The 16684-nt window shown below is 37.4% G+C and overlaps 1 protein-coding gene across 1 annotated transcript; it reads right to left on the reverse strand.

Annotated features, from left to right (window-relative positions):
* Positions 1-6087: 6087 nt before the first annotated feature.
* On the reverse strand, positions 6088-15881 carry LOC140751335 (uncharacterized). Its single transcript, XM_073085245.1, has 7 exons — positions 15777-15881; positions 12944-13024; positions 11532-11740; positions 10235-10420; positions 8905-9073; positions 6779-8012; positions 6088-6375 (listed from the first exon to the last, which is right to left on the reverse strand). Exons 2-7 carry the CDS (start codon positions 13022-13024, stop codon positions 6140-6142), a joined length of 2115 nt encoding a protein of 704 aa, XP_072941346.1. The 5' UTR covers positions 15777-15881; the 3' UTR covers positions 6088-6139.
* Positions 15882-16684: the final 803 nt, after the last annotated feature.

Here is a 16684-nt window from a genome sequence, read left to right on the forward strand (position 1 = left end):
AATTTAAATTTCTGATTCTAGGTCTGGGTGTTTGTGTATTTGTCTATGTGTGTGTCCATGGCACCCACGACACAGGGAATCTTAGTGTGGGGATGTGAGTGTAGAAAACGTTTGTTTGTTTGTTAAAAATAAACATGATTATAACCATATAATATTATTTAATAAATTTCCATAAAATGTCTACTGACTAGATCTAATTAACATACAATTCAGACTACATAGTTATTATTATATTTCGTTTCAACAAAGATTTTAATCCAATATTCCATTTCATTTTATTATTTTTTCCTTCTAGGGGTCGAAATTCGACCAATAAAAAAGGGTTATTTTCTTTACTGTTATCAATAAACAAATAACCTATTCTTACAGTTCATGTTTAGACACTCGCCGAGTACAGACGAATAGACGCGAATACAAATGTAAATATCATTCTCAGTTGTTTTCGCCACGAGGTTGTCTGTTCTCCGCGGGTTGTAGATTTTTATGCGCGATGTAAAGTATTATGCGCGTGTACCGTCTACCGCTTTTACACACCCGTCATTGTTTGGCGAGTCATTCGGCGGATTATTTGCAAGTATCTATTGCACATTATTAATAATCAATCTATCCAATATTTGTTTACTAAATGACATTTTAATCTTCGATAGGCCAAATTACGGGTTTATACCAAACAAAAAAATAGTAAATCTTTTACATATTAAGAAATTTGGATTAAATTCTTTATTAAAATAAGTTATTCCAATAAGCTACTTCGAAGTTATGGCAGTCTGCTGACACCATTATTTTAGGCAAATATTTCCTTTTTTAAAACAGTTGTGCGTTACGATCAAATAGTACTTATAAGAACTACTAATACTTATAACAACAACTACTAATTTCACTACTCAATAAAATGTAATTTATTGTTAAATAAAATTAAATAAAAATGACACAAAAAAAAATATTTTTTTAAACAAGATTTTTTTATTGGTGTCAGTTGAACGCCACAAAAATCTACTAATACTTAATAAGATATGATATATAAATATAATACGTATCGTTTCTACTATAACTTTTAAGTGATATCTATAATACTCTACAAAAAACTAAATATTACATATCGAATGTCAAAAGATCGGCTATAATCGGCTATTTCCGGGTTCTGAAATTTATTAAGCTGTTACAACAATTTATTTGTTAAAGATGCCACAGTTCTTTGCTAAACTGAGATGGTGTTAACAACTCTATATCATATGTGAATTCAACTGGGCATGGCCAAGTCTGAAGTGAAAGGAATAGCGAAAAATGCTGTAGAGTGAAAGAGACAACGCACTACAATTTCTTAATTGATCGTCTCTTTCTATCAATGTGTAATATTCAATTAGTATTATGTAATATATATATATATATATATATATATATATATATATATATATATATATATATTACGAGTAATAGACACAGATAAGATTGAATAATATTTATTCTAATGGTTACGATATGTTTATCTATGTAGATAATTAAATTAATTAATTTACAATTATTGTATTTAAAAAAGATAAAACACATTTCGGATTCAAAAACCTGAAGCCTCAAATTATTTTCGAAATTATATTTCAACTATATAAATTACAACTTAACTGTAAAATTGATACTTAATAAATAACAATGTAGATTTGAGGATTACCATTGTCATAATCATAAATAATAATTAAATAATTCAATTAATTCCTACTTTCATGAATAAATGCTACAGTTCAATAATTTTATTGAAGAATTACAATTTTAATTATGAAGAATATTATGTGGTATGAATATATCAAGAATAGATATGAGTATTGATAAACAGCTCTATAAGCTTCGTAGAGACAGAGCTAGCTCTGTATAATCGTGCTGGCTCCATGTAAAAAGAGCTAGGCTCGTGCGAGCAGACCTAGCTTCCACCATACTTCCATCTGACCATGGAGGACTAGACCATCTGTAAAATCAGAGCTATCCTCGTGAAGCGTTAAGAGAGCTAGCGCCATGCAGACCAAACTAGATCTGCGTAGGCAAATCTAGCCTCATGCATGCACTACTAACTCGAAGTTGTCTATAACTTTAGCCTCCTGTGAGCAGAGCTAACTTCCACTAGATTGTTCTAAACTTGCGCAGAGAGGTAGCTTTGTATATACAGAGCTAACCTCATGCAGACAATGATACTGTTATGTACACAGAGGTAGACTTATGCAAACCGAGCTAGATCTTGCAGAGCTTGCGAGATGCAAACAATGCTTTCGTATCCGTAGCTACAGAGCTAGTATCATGCAATAAGAGATGTACAAAATTATACAAGTTTAATTTGTGCATTTCTCGTCCTCTATCTATCTTCGTGCATGATAGCTCTGTTTTGAACTTAGCATAAACAGAGCTAGTCTCATGCTATGCAAGCTAATAACAGAACAGTAAAATCAGCCTCATTTAAACAGAGCTAGCTTCGTCCAAAACTACATTTAAAATCAGTAATATTGAATGTACTTTACAACTACAATAGTTTGTGACGCGTACTACGTATCTAGAAATCTAAAAGCTTGGACTTTAATATGACGAAGCCACTACAATTTGCAATATTTATCGAAAAGTATATTAGTTACGTTTTCAAACCACAGCAAGCTCTTTATCAAACTTTTGGACGACCCTGTATCCTTTCATAGTAAGAGAAATGTAAATAGCACATTGATCTACTAACAAATGGTATCATCATCATCATTATCATCATCAATCCATTACTGTCCCACTGCTGGGCACGGGTCTCCTCTCATAATGAGAAGGATTAGGTCATAGTCCACCGCGCTGGCCAAGTGCGTATTGGTAGACTTCACACCTTGGTAACAAATGGTGTGTATGTTACTAAATTAGGTTAGTAGGAGGTTTAGGGGATCCAGATAGCCCGCTCTAGGATAGGCGTGAAAACAAGATCAGAAGAAGAGCAGAGTTTTTTTTTCAATTTACTAAGCCTATTGGTTAGCCAAAGGCAGTGATAGCCTAGTGGTTAAGAAACTCGGCCTCTCGATCGAGGGGTCCGAGGTTCAAATCCCAGGCACGCACCTCTGATTTTTCGTATTAGAAATTAATTATCACTTGCTAAACGGTGAAGGAAAACATCGTGAGGAAACCTGCATACTTGAGAGATTTATAAAAAAAATCTCATAGGTATGTACAAGTACTCTGTGATACAAGGCCATTTTCCGTTTATAGCGTCTTTAGTTCAGACGTTTTAAAGCACACCCACCATTTCTTAGTAGATCAATGTACATAAATCAATAACCACCTCATTTTTAATCGATTACATACTAATATAACTTCCGAATCCCCACTACCATCAAAACAGATAATGACCATCTTACCCTTAATTAGGATAACACGTCAATATACGTTTCTTAAAAATAGGGTTCAGTACCCTATAAAACCCAGTTCCCAGTTCAGTACCCTAGCAAAAATTTTAGGTCTTGCGAGTGCCATGTTGGCGCTAATTAACTATGTTACCTTTCATATTCCTTCTCCAACTTCATACACACTTCCCACTTTCCTCACTATCTTCCTTACTTTTCCATGCATAGGTTGTCTGGAAGAGATCGCTGCTTAGCGATAAGGCCGCCTATTGCATACGACTAACTATATAATTGTATATCATTATTATGTTCTGTTGAAGTGTGCAATAAAGAATATCTATCTATCTATCTATCTCCCTAGATCCTGACGTTTTTTTAGCTGGCTATAGTATACAGAATATGTATGTTGCAGCCAAGTAGCTTAAGCCGTTCAATTAACAGCTCAACATCTTTACTATACAGTAACGCTCGGGTGTATTCGGCTCCCCTCGTATGCTGTCGTACCACTCGCAACTACGCTATATAATATAGCGATATAGGGCTCATGAATGGGGTAATTTTGAATTTCTCTAACTATTCATTACTTTTTCCGCCAGCGGGCGATATCTATCTGTCCTGTCGTATTATTGTTGCTCCCGTTGTCATATAACTTGGTCGTACATAGCCATCACTCAATGTATACATTTTCAAATTTAACCCCCCCTCCCCTTTCGATACCTATTCATACCTAAATATCATTGTTTCCGCTGTTTTCGCACCTTTCATTCTTAACCATCACTGTTTTTGCTATTAATATACCTAACAATCACTGTTCATTCTGAACCATCATTGATTTAGCTGTAATCAAGCTGAACCATGCCTGTTCTTGCTATTGTTTACTGTTTTTGCCATTATCATACCTAACAATCATTGTTCATACTTAACGATCACTGTTTTAGCTGCTATCATACCTAACACTCCCTGTTCTTGCTATTGTATGTAACCATCACTGTTCCCGCTATTGTTTTAACTAATCATCACTATTCCCGCTGTTATCGCACTTGAACAACTAAGTCCGCACCGCACCATCACAGTATCATAATTAACTATCACTATTCACACCTAACCATCATTGTCCTTACTTAACCAAAACTGTTTTTGCTGTTTTAATATCGAACCATTTCTGTTCTTGTTGTTACAGTACCTAACCATCACTGTTCTTGTTGTTATCATACCTAACCATCATTGTCCATACTTAACCGTCTCTGTTTTTGCTGTTTTAATATCTATTACTGTTCTTGTTGTTACAGTACCTAACCATCACTGTTCTTGTTGTTATTGTACCTAACCATCACTGTTCATACCTAACCATCATTGTCCTAACTTAACCATAACTGTTTTTGCTGTTTTAATATCTAACCATTTCTGTTCGTGTTGTTACAGTACCTAACCATCACTGTTCTTGCTGTTATCGTACCTTACCATCACTGTTCTTATTGTTATCATACCTAACCATCATTGTTCGTACATATAACTGTTTATACTAAACTATCACTGTTTCTGTTGTTAACGTACCTTACCATCACTGTTTTTGTTGTTAAAGTACCTAACCATCACTGTTCTTGTTGTTATCATAGTTTACCATCATTATCCATATTTAACCATCATTGTTCGTACCTATAACTGTTTATACTTAACCATCACTGTTTCTGTTGTTAACGTACCTAACCATCACTGTTTTTGTTGTTAAAGTACCTAACCATCACTGTTCTTGTTGTTATCATACCTTACCACCATTATCCATATTTAACCATCATTGTTCGTACCTATAACTGTTTATACTTAACCATCACTGTTTCTGTTGTTAACGTACCTAACCATCACTGTTTTTGTTGTTAAAGTACCTAACCATCACTGTTCTTGTTGTTATCATACCTTACCACCATTATCCATATTTAACCATCATTGTTCGTACCTATAACTGTTTATACTTAACCATCACTGTTTCTGTTGTTAACGTACCTAACCATCACTGTTTTTGTTGTTAAAGTACCTAACCATCACTGTTCTTGTTGTTATCATACCTTACCACCATTATCCATAATTAACCATCATTGTTCGTACCTATAACTGTTTATACTTAACGATCACTGTTTCTGATGTTAACGTACCTAACCATCACTGTTTTTGTTGTTATCACGCCTAACCATCACTGTTCTTGCTATTATCACACCTAACCATCACTATTCTTGTTGTTATCGTACCTTACCATCACAGTCCGCACTCCACCATCACATCCCGCACCTAATACCCTCTATTCATCACTATGTCCGCTATCAGGCGACTAGGCGCTATCATGCCCGCTCCGAAGCTGTACTCCACGGGCTTGAGACTAGTCATTACCACTAGTATAGATGTAATTTAGTGAATATTCATACTATGTGCCTGAAGGTAGTTGTAACTGTTGTTGGTGATTTGTTAGTATCTAATTATCGTTACTCCCGTTGGCATTTAGCACTTGTTAATACCTACCCATGACTGTTTGTGCTATTGTTAGATACTTTTTCATATTTCATCCCCACTATTCCCGCTTTTTTTAGACACATATCCCTACCTAATAATCATTGTTTTCGCTGTTGTCGTACCTATACATCACTATTCATACTTAACCATCACTGTTCATACTTAACCATCATTGTTTTTGTTATTACCATGCCTAACCATCACTGTTCTTGCTGTTATCGTACCTAATCATCACTGTTCCCGCTATCATCACACTCCACCATCACGACCCGCACCCACCCAACACACTACTCATCACTATGCCCGCTATCAGGCGACACCTGCCCATCACCAGCGAACACTTCCTCGCTGGGCGGCGGGCCTCGCGCTCCACTGCTCACTTGCAACACGGCCGCCATCGCCAAGCCCGCTCCGAAGCTGTACTCCACGGGTTTGAGGCTCTCGTCCACTTCGGGTAGCTTCCGCGATTGCTTTTTGCGGTTCGCGCGGTTGCGACGCGCGTCGTTTAGCTGCGCGGCGCGATCTGGGAACGAATTTGTGAATGATTAAGATTTTTATGGACATCTGTATAAAAAAAAATAGTAAGAAGCTCTTCAGAAACGTCATTTTGTATTTCGAATTTTAGTCAGTCGAGGACGCTGTGTAAGCGTTTGTGTATCTCTCTTTCTCTCTCTGTGTGTATGGTGTGTGTCTGTGCGTGTGTATTTGTGTGAGAATCATCAAGTCATCGAAACTGAATCATTAGATTTACAATAAAAATCTGCTCGTAACTACTTTTGGTGTTGTAATTTTTCGATAATTATTAGGATTTTACCTTTCACGCACACATGAAAAATTCACCCTGTAAAGTCTGTATGTAAGTGATAGCGTAGATCTTTGGTAAGGTTTAGGTGTGTAGTGTTAAGTGTGTGACGTCATCAACCCACCTTCAGCACATTCATCACTGTCAGACGACGGAGACAGCTCGAGTTCCCTCTTCGAAAATCTGAAGTTCCTCGCATCATTCGTCTTCAGCTTCTTGCCATCTTTGGCTTGGTCTTTCTGATTGACTTCCACTTCACTGGTACCCTCAGACATACCACTAGTAACCGAGTCTCGTACCTCAAACACTGGTTCGTCTATTATATACTGCGGTATCGTTAAAAGGTCTGCGTTAGTCAACAACATTTTCACTTCGAGGAACCTCGCCTTCCTCAGCTTCGCCATCTTCAATTTGATTTCACCCAATGCGCTTTTGCGCGCGATTTTGTACCTTGTAAACACTGGCCGTTTCGGTCTCGGATTGACCTTCGCCAGTTTCTGGATAAACCCTTTCCTTTCTACATAATCATCCATTTGTATCTGGCGCGGGAATTCCGGTACATTGTCCTTGTACTCTGGCATCGTTTTCTTCAGCGCTTGCCTCTCTCGCTCAATCATCATGTCCTCTCGTTTCCCCAATAACCTTTTCAACTCGCTAAGTACGACTTTTGACGCCGCCTTTTCTTTCTCACCCGGTCCTGTTAGTATATCACTTGGAGGGGGCGCTGTAGTGTCGTCTTCGGTTTTAACGAAGTAATACACTTCATCTTTCGCTGCTGGGACTTCCTCATTCACTTTCACAATATTCACTTCTTGGACAACCTCTTCAACCTCAACTTCCTGTTCCTCCAGTTCCTTCATCTTTCCTTGCAACTTTTTAAGTCTTTTCTGTGAATTCTGCGCTGTCAATAGACTTTTTGTGATATTATCGATCAAATCTTCAATATTTTTATTGAGGACGTCTAGATCCACCTCTGTCTTATTCAAACCGCTGAAATCTAGGAACCTGTCTATGCTGTTAGACTTGCTTAGAGCGATTTTCAGCTCTAGGCACGATCGGGCCACTTCCGTGTGAACTTCAGAGTAGAGCCAGCTGTTGCATATAGCAGACCCCGGCTTCTTAGGCTCACTCTCCGGGTCAATTGTAGCACAATTCTTGAGGAGTCTGTACATTCGGTCTAGCGACTCAAAGTTCTCCTTATACTCAGTGATCAGGAATGGTATGACCACAGTGTGAATCCAAAATACCCTTTCGTTATGATTTTTGTAGACTTTCCTCACATAGTCAGGTTGGTAGTGTACCATCGCCAGATGTTTCAGTAACAATGACTGTATGACCAGAAATGTGTGATGGATTTTCTGTGGAAGGAATATTTAAATTTAATATGAATTAATAATTTCAAAGGTGTTTTTACTATCATATCTCTTTCTGCTTTATACAGTGTTTAGCGCTGCTGTATTTGGTTAATGCGTGGTAATACAGACATTTACAAGTTATTCTGGCTTAGACTTCGGATGTAGCAACATCTTATTAAGGGTTGATTAGTATCATGTGCCGCATTAGATCACAGAGGTACTCGTGACTCAAATCTTCGCGATAAGTTAAATTATTTTTTGTTAAGCGAGCGCTATGACATGGGGCTCTTCAAAAAAGGCAAAAAGAGCTCTCCTTCAAAGCCGGCGATGCATTGGCGACTCCTCTGGTATTGCAAATGTCCATAGACAGCGTTGACTACTTTCCATCAAGTAGCTCAAATATAAAAAAATAGAAAAAAGCTTAGTCCTCAGGGGTAGCGGCGCATCTGTGGCCGTATCTGGGTTTGATTACATATCCATGGGTGGCAGTAGCCACTTACCATCAGGTGGACTGCATGCTCGTCTGCTACTCCTACGTCCTCGTCCTACTACGATTTTTTTTTTATAATATAGGAGTAGCAGACGAGCATGCAGTCCACCTGATGGTAAGTGGGTACTGCCGCCCATGGACATTTGTAATCAACCCCAGATAAGATTAGATATTCCTACGTGAGGTCGGCCACAGATGCGCCGCTATTCTTGAGGACTAAGCTGGAACGCCTCCGAAAAGTCTGTCTCCCTTACCAGACCTTTCAAACCGGAACACAGCAGCGCCTAACACTGCTGTTATTAGGTAGAAATAGGTGTGGCGGTGGTGCCGCCGGAGTCGAACCACAAACGGTTCTACCACCTATAGATACCACTACCACGATATACAATAGGTTTAGTATCTCACCGTGAGACTATCCCCGGGCCTACAAACCGCCTCCCAGCCCACATCGCCCTTCACCCAGGGCGCGCTCTGCAGCATCGCGGAGGACACCCGCGACAACAGGTTCACCATGTCGCTCTGTTGTCTCACCAACAGCGCTCGCATCGACTCCACCACTGTCACAACTGCTGGCCTGTTAGAGATATAGACCATTTTTTATATATATAATAACAATTTGAACAAACATTTGATCAAATATTGCACTGTTTTGGGCCAAATTATCGTTGAATAACGTAGCAAATTTATTGGACCACTCTTCCTCCTTTTGTTGGCCAAACATTTGATCAAATATTGGACCAAATTTTCTTTGTAAGGCTTGGCTAAATTGTTTGACTATTTTCATCTTCTAATTGGCCAAACATTTGACTAAATATTGGACCAAATTTTCTTTATAAGACTTGGCTAAATGATTGGGATCAGTCTTCCTCTTCTAATTGGCCAAACATTTGACCAAACATTGGACCAATGTGTTCGACCGAATTTTAATTGTAAGACTTAGCCAATTTATTGCACCAATCTTCCTGTTCTGGTTGGCCAAACATTTGATCAAACGTTGGCAGAAATACGACAAACACTCACAGTTTGGCGTATATCGTGCCGTACTCCCTGATGCAGGCGGCCGCGCGTCTCGCCAGCGACAGGTAGTCGCACATCGCGCGGATCAGCGTCGGCGTGCAGCCCGCGCAGCGCCGCCGGTGCAACGTGCGGAACGCCGCGGGCAACGCCAGGTACATAGTACTTACAGCGTGATATACAATGCAGTGTTTGGACAGACATTTGCCGAATGTATTGGGTTAAACTGCTTCCATTATAGCTGCGCTTTGTGCCCAGTGTCTATTATACATATATGAAGACTTAATGTCTATTTCAATTTTAACAAACATTTGACCAATTATTTGACCAAATATTTGGACAGTGTCTTGAACCAAATTTTCTTTGTAAGACTTGGCCAATTTATTAGACCACCCTTACTATTTTAGCTGGCCAAACATTTGACCAAATATTGGACCAAATTTTCATTGTAAGTAAGATTTAGCTAATTGGTTGGACTAATCTTTATCTGTAAGTTGGCCAAACATTAGACCAAATATTGGACAAATGTGTTCAACCCAATTTTCATTATGAGACTTGGCCAATTTATTGGACCTCTAGTTGGCCAAACATTTGACCAAACATTTGATCAAATGTTGGACCAAATTTTCTTTGCAAGATTTAACGAGTATAAGGCTAATCGTCCTATTCAAGTTGGCCAAACATTTGATCAAACGTTGTCCCCAACACGTAAAACACTCACATCTTGGCGTATAGCGTGGCGAACTCCCTGACGCAAGCGGCGGCGCGTCTCGCCAGCGACAGGTAGTCGCACATCGCGCGGATCAGCGTCGGCGTGCAGCCCGCGCAGCGCCGCCGGTGCAACGTGCGGAACGCCGCTGGCAACGCTAAGTACGCTGTTAGGCGAATTATTGACCAACGGGTGAAGCTGAAAAAGAGAACGAATTAATGATTATTTAAGATGTTAGTCATAAACTGGTAGAACGTCCGACTCCAGCGGCGCCACCATCACACCTAACAACAGCAGTGAACACTACCGAAACACCTATTCCTGCCTCATAACACAGCGTAAGCGCTGCTGTGTTCTGGTTTGAAGGGTGTGGTAAGGGAGACACACTTCCGAGGTGTTCCAGCTTAGTCCTCAAGTGTAGTGCCGCATAAGTGGTCGAGCTCAGTTAGGAATCTAATCTTATCTGGGATTGATTACAGCTGTCCATGGGAGGTAGTAGTCACTTACCATCAGATGGACTGTACCCTCGTTTGCTGCACCTATATAAAAAAAACCTAAATAAAACTCATATCCCCTTCCCTATACCTTAAACTTCGAATTAGAATCTAGAAAATATTGGAATAATTTCTACAATCGCCCTCCCCTATGCTTACTTAAACATTAGAATTAAGTTAGAACCAAAAACTAGGTAGTATAAAAAAATCAAAAATTAATTAATATTACTGACATACATATTCAGTTGGTATGAAAAAATATGATTAGTACAGTGACGTCATTCTAAATCCAACATGGCGGATGCCCTAATACAGCTGTCACTCCAATATTTCCTTTATTCCAATCATTTATTTGTTCATTTACTCCATTTTTCACATATCAATTTACTCCAATCATTTTTTTCTTTTGTTTTATGTTATTTCTATTATAGTATTTCATTTGTGTTGCAATTATACGAATAAATGTTTCTTTCTTTCTTTCAATATGACCGACGCCTTTTGGCGGAGATCTCCCCGTAGGTTAGGTGATCATAACCGGGAAGTGGCCGTGCTTCAACACACTCAGTTTGCAGCTTGTATATATCAAGATGTTATAAAAACTTCGATAGCATGTCTCAGAAACTTGTAGCGCCATCTTGACGAGTCGTTACATCTTCAATATGGTGGACTATTTAATTTTTATTTATTTGTTTATACACAGATAGATAATTAATACAAAAGACTTGTAAATAAAATTTCGTGCAACAGGGTTTTTGTGTGTTACACGTGCAATGGAACGATTATCTAAAAAAAAATTAGCTATTTTTTTCTCTTACCACCTAGGCGGGAACAAAGCGAGACTAGCGCACACACACATAGCCGAGACTATTTTCTCGCCTGTGGTCATCCACAGGCGAGAAGAGGCACCATTCAGACTCACTGAGTCCATCCAGTGGGGACCATCCTCCTCAATCTCTATGGCGTCCTCCCGGAAGAGTAAACCGCTCTCCAGGATTGATAGGATATGGTCCTGGTTGTAGACGAGCTGGGAACAATATTACGTTAACTATTTATTTAACAAATTTATAATACATTAATTTTATTAATATTAAGTTATATTCCTATTGGTCTATTCTTTATATTTCTTTTCGAGAAAACAAATTAGTGTATTTTAGGCGTAACACATAATTCGCTAAAATTATGTGTTACGCCTAGGACGAAGTTATAGTGATATAAAACAATATTTTAAGCGAGGAACAAAGTTACGCATAGCGATGTAACACATAATTTTAAGCGAGGGACAAAGTCGCGCGTAGCGATGTAACACATAATTCTTAGCTTGAGACGAAGTTGCGCCTAGCGATGTAACACACAATTTTAAGTGAAGACGAAATTGCGCGTAGCTATGTCTAAATTTAGCAAGCGACGAAGATGGGCGTAGCGATGTAACACATAAATATAAGCGGGTGCCAAAGATGCGCGTAGCGATGTAACACATAATCTCTTAACTTCGTTCCGATCAATCCAACTCATAAGGCCACAGGGGACCTTAGGGTGAAAGGTCATTGTGAAAAACTATACCAAAAAAAAAGAAAATATATAAAGTTTGGAAAATCCAAAAGTGCACATTTAATTCTTACTCATAATGCTCATTTAATTATGAAATATAAAAAAAAAAAACTTAAGTCGTTCAAAATTAATTGCCGAAAAAACAGCTGTAGTAGGAAGAAGGTACTGCACAAGCGCCCCTGGTGGAATAAATGTACATACTATCTATAGATATACAGTCTTGTAGTTTTCGTTTTTTATTAATTGCAATTAAACGACACTGAATTAATTAATCATTCGCATTCAGTGACCTACAATCGTCGATTAGAATTTTTTAAAAAAAAATTTAACTCAAATGATGGATTTTTTCACAAGTTACAGTGTTTTCAGGTTTCACACATGACGGACAGGAAAATTTTTTGACCTATTTTGGTGTTTTTTTCCAATTCTATTGCAGTAAATCAATTTTTAAAAAGTATGGAATTAATCTCCATTAAATTATCTCGACAATAGTATCCAAAATATCTTGATTCCGTGAACTATCAAGGCTATAATAATAAAAATAGCCGCCAAAATGAAGCGAAAAAAAATTTTCGATCGTAAAGCACTCTCTGATGCTTCGCATCATGAGTCGTGCAATATGCGACAAATAGATATTCTCTCTTCTTTGGGAAGATGGTTAAAAAATAGTGTTACTTACCATATTTGGCCTAAATTTCATCACCACCCATTTCTTGGAGAGTACCGGTGCGGTGAACTCTTGCTTTTCAAACAGCGCCATCTGAAAATCACATCACTCATTTTAATTATTTAGTAATACCAACCTAGAAATACTCCAGAGATTCCAGTCCAAAATGCTAAGGATCATTACAGACGCTCCATGGTTTATAACAAACCAACAATTACACCACAACCTTCAAATCAGAACAGTCCAAGAAGAGATCAAGCACTCATTGTTTGTTGTTTGTTGTATGTTGTTTTGTGATTTTTTTTTTATCTTTTTCTGTTATAATATTTCATTTGTGTTGCAATTATCCGAATAAATGTTTCTTTCTTTCTTTCTTTCAATGAAATCCTACAGGAATATAATAGACAACCATCCAAATATACTAATTAAGCACTTAATGAGTAACACTTCAACATTCAAAAGGTTAAAAAGAAGTTCCCCTAGAGATTTGTAGGGTTTGATAAACACAAGGGGCGTACATCACAGGACTGACTGCCCCCAAAGACAAACATATAAATTTATAACCCTGTGCTGAATGTTCACAAGAAACAGATCGCATAAATAACATATAAATAAATAATTAATAATTGGCCAAGAGTGAGTTGTTGCGCATGGAAGCTTCCGTACCACCAAAGTTTCATTTATTTTTATATTTTTAGCATTTGTTAACTCAGCAGGATATGTTCGATGATGTGTGACTAAAAGTCCGAAAAGAAAGGGTTGGCTCCGCAGGGAGCAGTTCCCTACAAGCCATAAGACTCACAACACATCCATTTATAGTCAACAGACTGATCGCAGATGATAACACAAAAAAAAGCATTTGTTAACATTGTGAATATCTGACATGTCTACCCCATCATCATCATCAACCCATTACTGTTCCACTGCTGGGCACGGGTCTCCTCTCATAATGAGAGGATTAGGCCATAGTCATCCGCGCTGGCCTGGTGCGTATTGGTAGACTTCACATACCTTTGAAAACATTTTTTTTAAGATTTCTCAGGCATGTATAAGGTTTCCGCACAATGTTTTCCTTCACCGTTTAAGTAAGTGATAATTAATTTCTAATACGCACATAACTTTGAAAAATCAGAGGTGCGTGCCTGGGATTTGTACCTTGGACCCCTCAATCAAGAGGCTGAGTTTCTTAACCACTACACTATCACTTCTTTGTCTCCATCACTGTCTACCTAAGTTCCTATTATGGTTCAATAGATAATGTGAAAAATTAAGTTAAGATTAAAACTACTTCGCAACAATCCGCTACAAATATGTATGATGGTATATATTTTAAACCATGCAGTATGTACCACCCTCCCTCCCTCAAAGGATGCATGCAGATGCAAAAACTAAAAATATACACCACCATACATACCATTACATTACATTATAATGTTATTCCTAACTACATTCATACTGCATGGTTTAAAATATATACCATCATACAAATTTGTAGCCGATTGTTCCGAAGTAGTTTTAATCTTAACTTAATAGCATGGATTTCCGCAAAGTAACGCCTGATACAATTAACTAGCTAATGTGAAAAATGCTGAAATATTGTGGTTTCTTTTACGGTGACCCCTATTTATGTTCAACTTTTTTTTATTTGTAGTATTTGGTGTTATAGCAACCATTGTTATACATAATTTGAAAAATTTCATATGTCTATGTATTTTCGGTTTGTCACTTTTCCGAGGTGTTTCAACTTAGTGCTCAAAAGTAGCAGCACAATTATGGCCGACCTAAGCTAGGACTTTAATCTTTTCTGAGCTTGTTTTTTTTTTATAATATAGGAGTAGCAGACAAGCATACAGTCCACCTGATGGTAAGTGGCTTCTGCTGCCCATGGACATCTGTAATCAACCCCAGATAGGATTAGATATTCCTACCTGGGGTCGACCACAGATGAGCCGCTACCCCTGAGGACTAAGCTAAAACGCCTCGGAAAAGTCTGTCTCCCTTACCACACCTTTCAAACCGGAACACAGCAGCGCATAACACTGCTGTTAGGTAGAAATAGGTGTGGCGCTGGTGCCGCCGGAGTCGAACCACAAAGGGTTCTACCACCATCACCTTGATCTACATGAGCAGCAAAACCTCATTTGCCACTTCAATATAATAAAACTAATCATCATATTAATTTAAGAGCATATCACACAACTGCTGGTTATATCAATAATTTTTTTTTAAATTATTTTTATTTTTAAATTATTTTAAATTAAATTATCAAATTTACATCATCTATTAAATACTTTTTCTATATAACATTTTTGGAATAGCAGTCTTCTTTTGAGATGCAAAAAGACATTGCAAAAATCTGATCTGATTTTGGAGTCCTTTGCAAAGAAAGTCTGATAAATTAGTGGATAAACATGTATTACAATAAAAGCTGATGATAGTAAAAGAATATATTGTATTTTTGATCCCTTCTGAGCATTTTAATAATGGTATTTGTATAATTAGAAAATTCATCGGGTCACCGAAATGTCGACTTCAAAAATGAAAATGGAGGTCACTAGTTGCATCTTTATTTTGTTATTGTTAGATAAACCACAGACACACTCGTAAGGCTTTCTATTCTGTTACCTTTTGTTCTCTGCTATGGACTAGTGGAGACTATTAGATCACCTGCTACCTATAACAGATATTACCTACGACATAGTTATCGGAAATAACACCGGTGAGTTATTGATTTTTCGCTGAAAGGCCGGCGCAATAAGAATGCCTTATGACTATTACCAATCACTTTAAACACGTAAATACACTCCACAGGTACGTTTCAGAGGTATTTACGTAACACACTTACATTGAATTAGTATATTTTTCACGTTTAACACATTCTTCCTGAATTTTCAGTTTTCAATCATGCACGAAAGACGAAAATAAAAATACGACTATGTCGGACTTGCGTTTACGAAGCTCGCTTAGTCATGAACTGTCAAATGTCATTTATTTTGCCACTGATAAGAGATATGATAAAACGCAAATTTTATGATAACTTTTACATTCACATACTATTCAAATTAAGTACTTATATAACAATATAGTAATTAACTTTTTTCGTGGGCCTATTAACAATAAATTGTGGCTTAAAAGTTTTGTAAGGTTTTTTAACTTTAACTAACTTCGTAAAATAATTGAGTATTTCGGGGTGAATGTTTATAAATGTTTTATTGCTATTGAGTGAGCCTATAACCTATTTACCCAGTTATACTCTCCGAACATGAGGTCATTTTAATATGTTATGTATATTTTTTTTATTAATAAGTCAAACAAATAAGGACCATCTTAAACACCAATATCGGGTCCCAGTAGTTCTATGACAAAATACAGAAATATTTAATGAAAAAAAATAATCGGTGGTAGATATATACGAAGTACAGCTTCCCTTTAAATATAAATCTACATTTAGTCTTTTAGTTTCTTCCAAAATAGCTATGGGATCTTCATAGCATCATATAAATTCATAAAATAATTTGAATGTCTTTGTAAAAGATACAATTATGTAAAATTTTCCTTTTATAGATACAATAATAATCAATTGAAAACGATGATTAAATATTTATTATGATTGACTCCTCGTAGCGAAGCGGTCACCATACGCGGTAAGCGGTTTAACATATTCCGGTTCCTGGTTAGATTCTCGGCTAGACAGATATCTACATGAATTAAAACTTCTCGCCTGGCTCTGACTTTGTGTGTGTGGTAACTTCG

This window comes from Epargyreus clarus, unplaced genomic scaffold (genome assembly GCF_041222505.1).
Source record: "Epargyreus clarus isolate Ecla_fem2 unplaced genomic scaffold, WU_Ecla_fem_2.2 ptg000022l, whole genome shotgun sequence".
Taxonomy (NCBI): domain Eukaryota; kingdom Metazoa; phylum Arthropoda; class Insecta; order Lepidoptera; family Hesperiidae; genus Epargyreus; species Epargyreus clarus.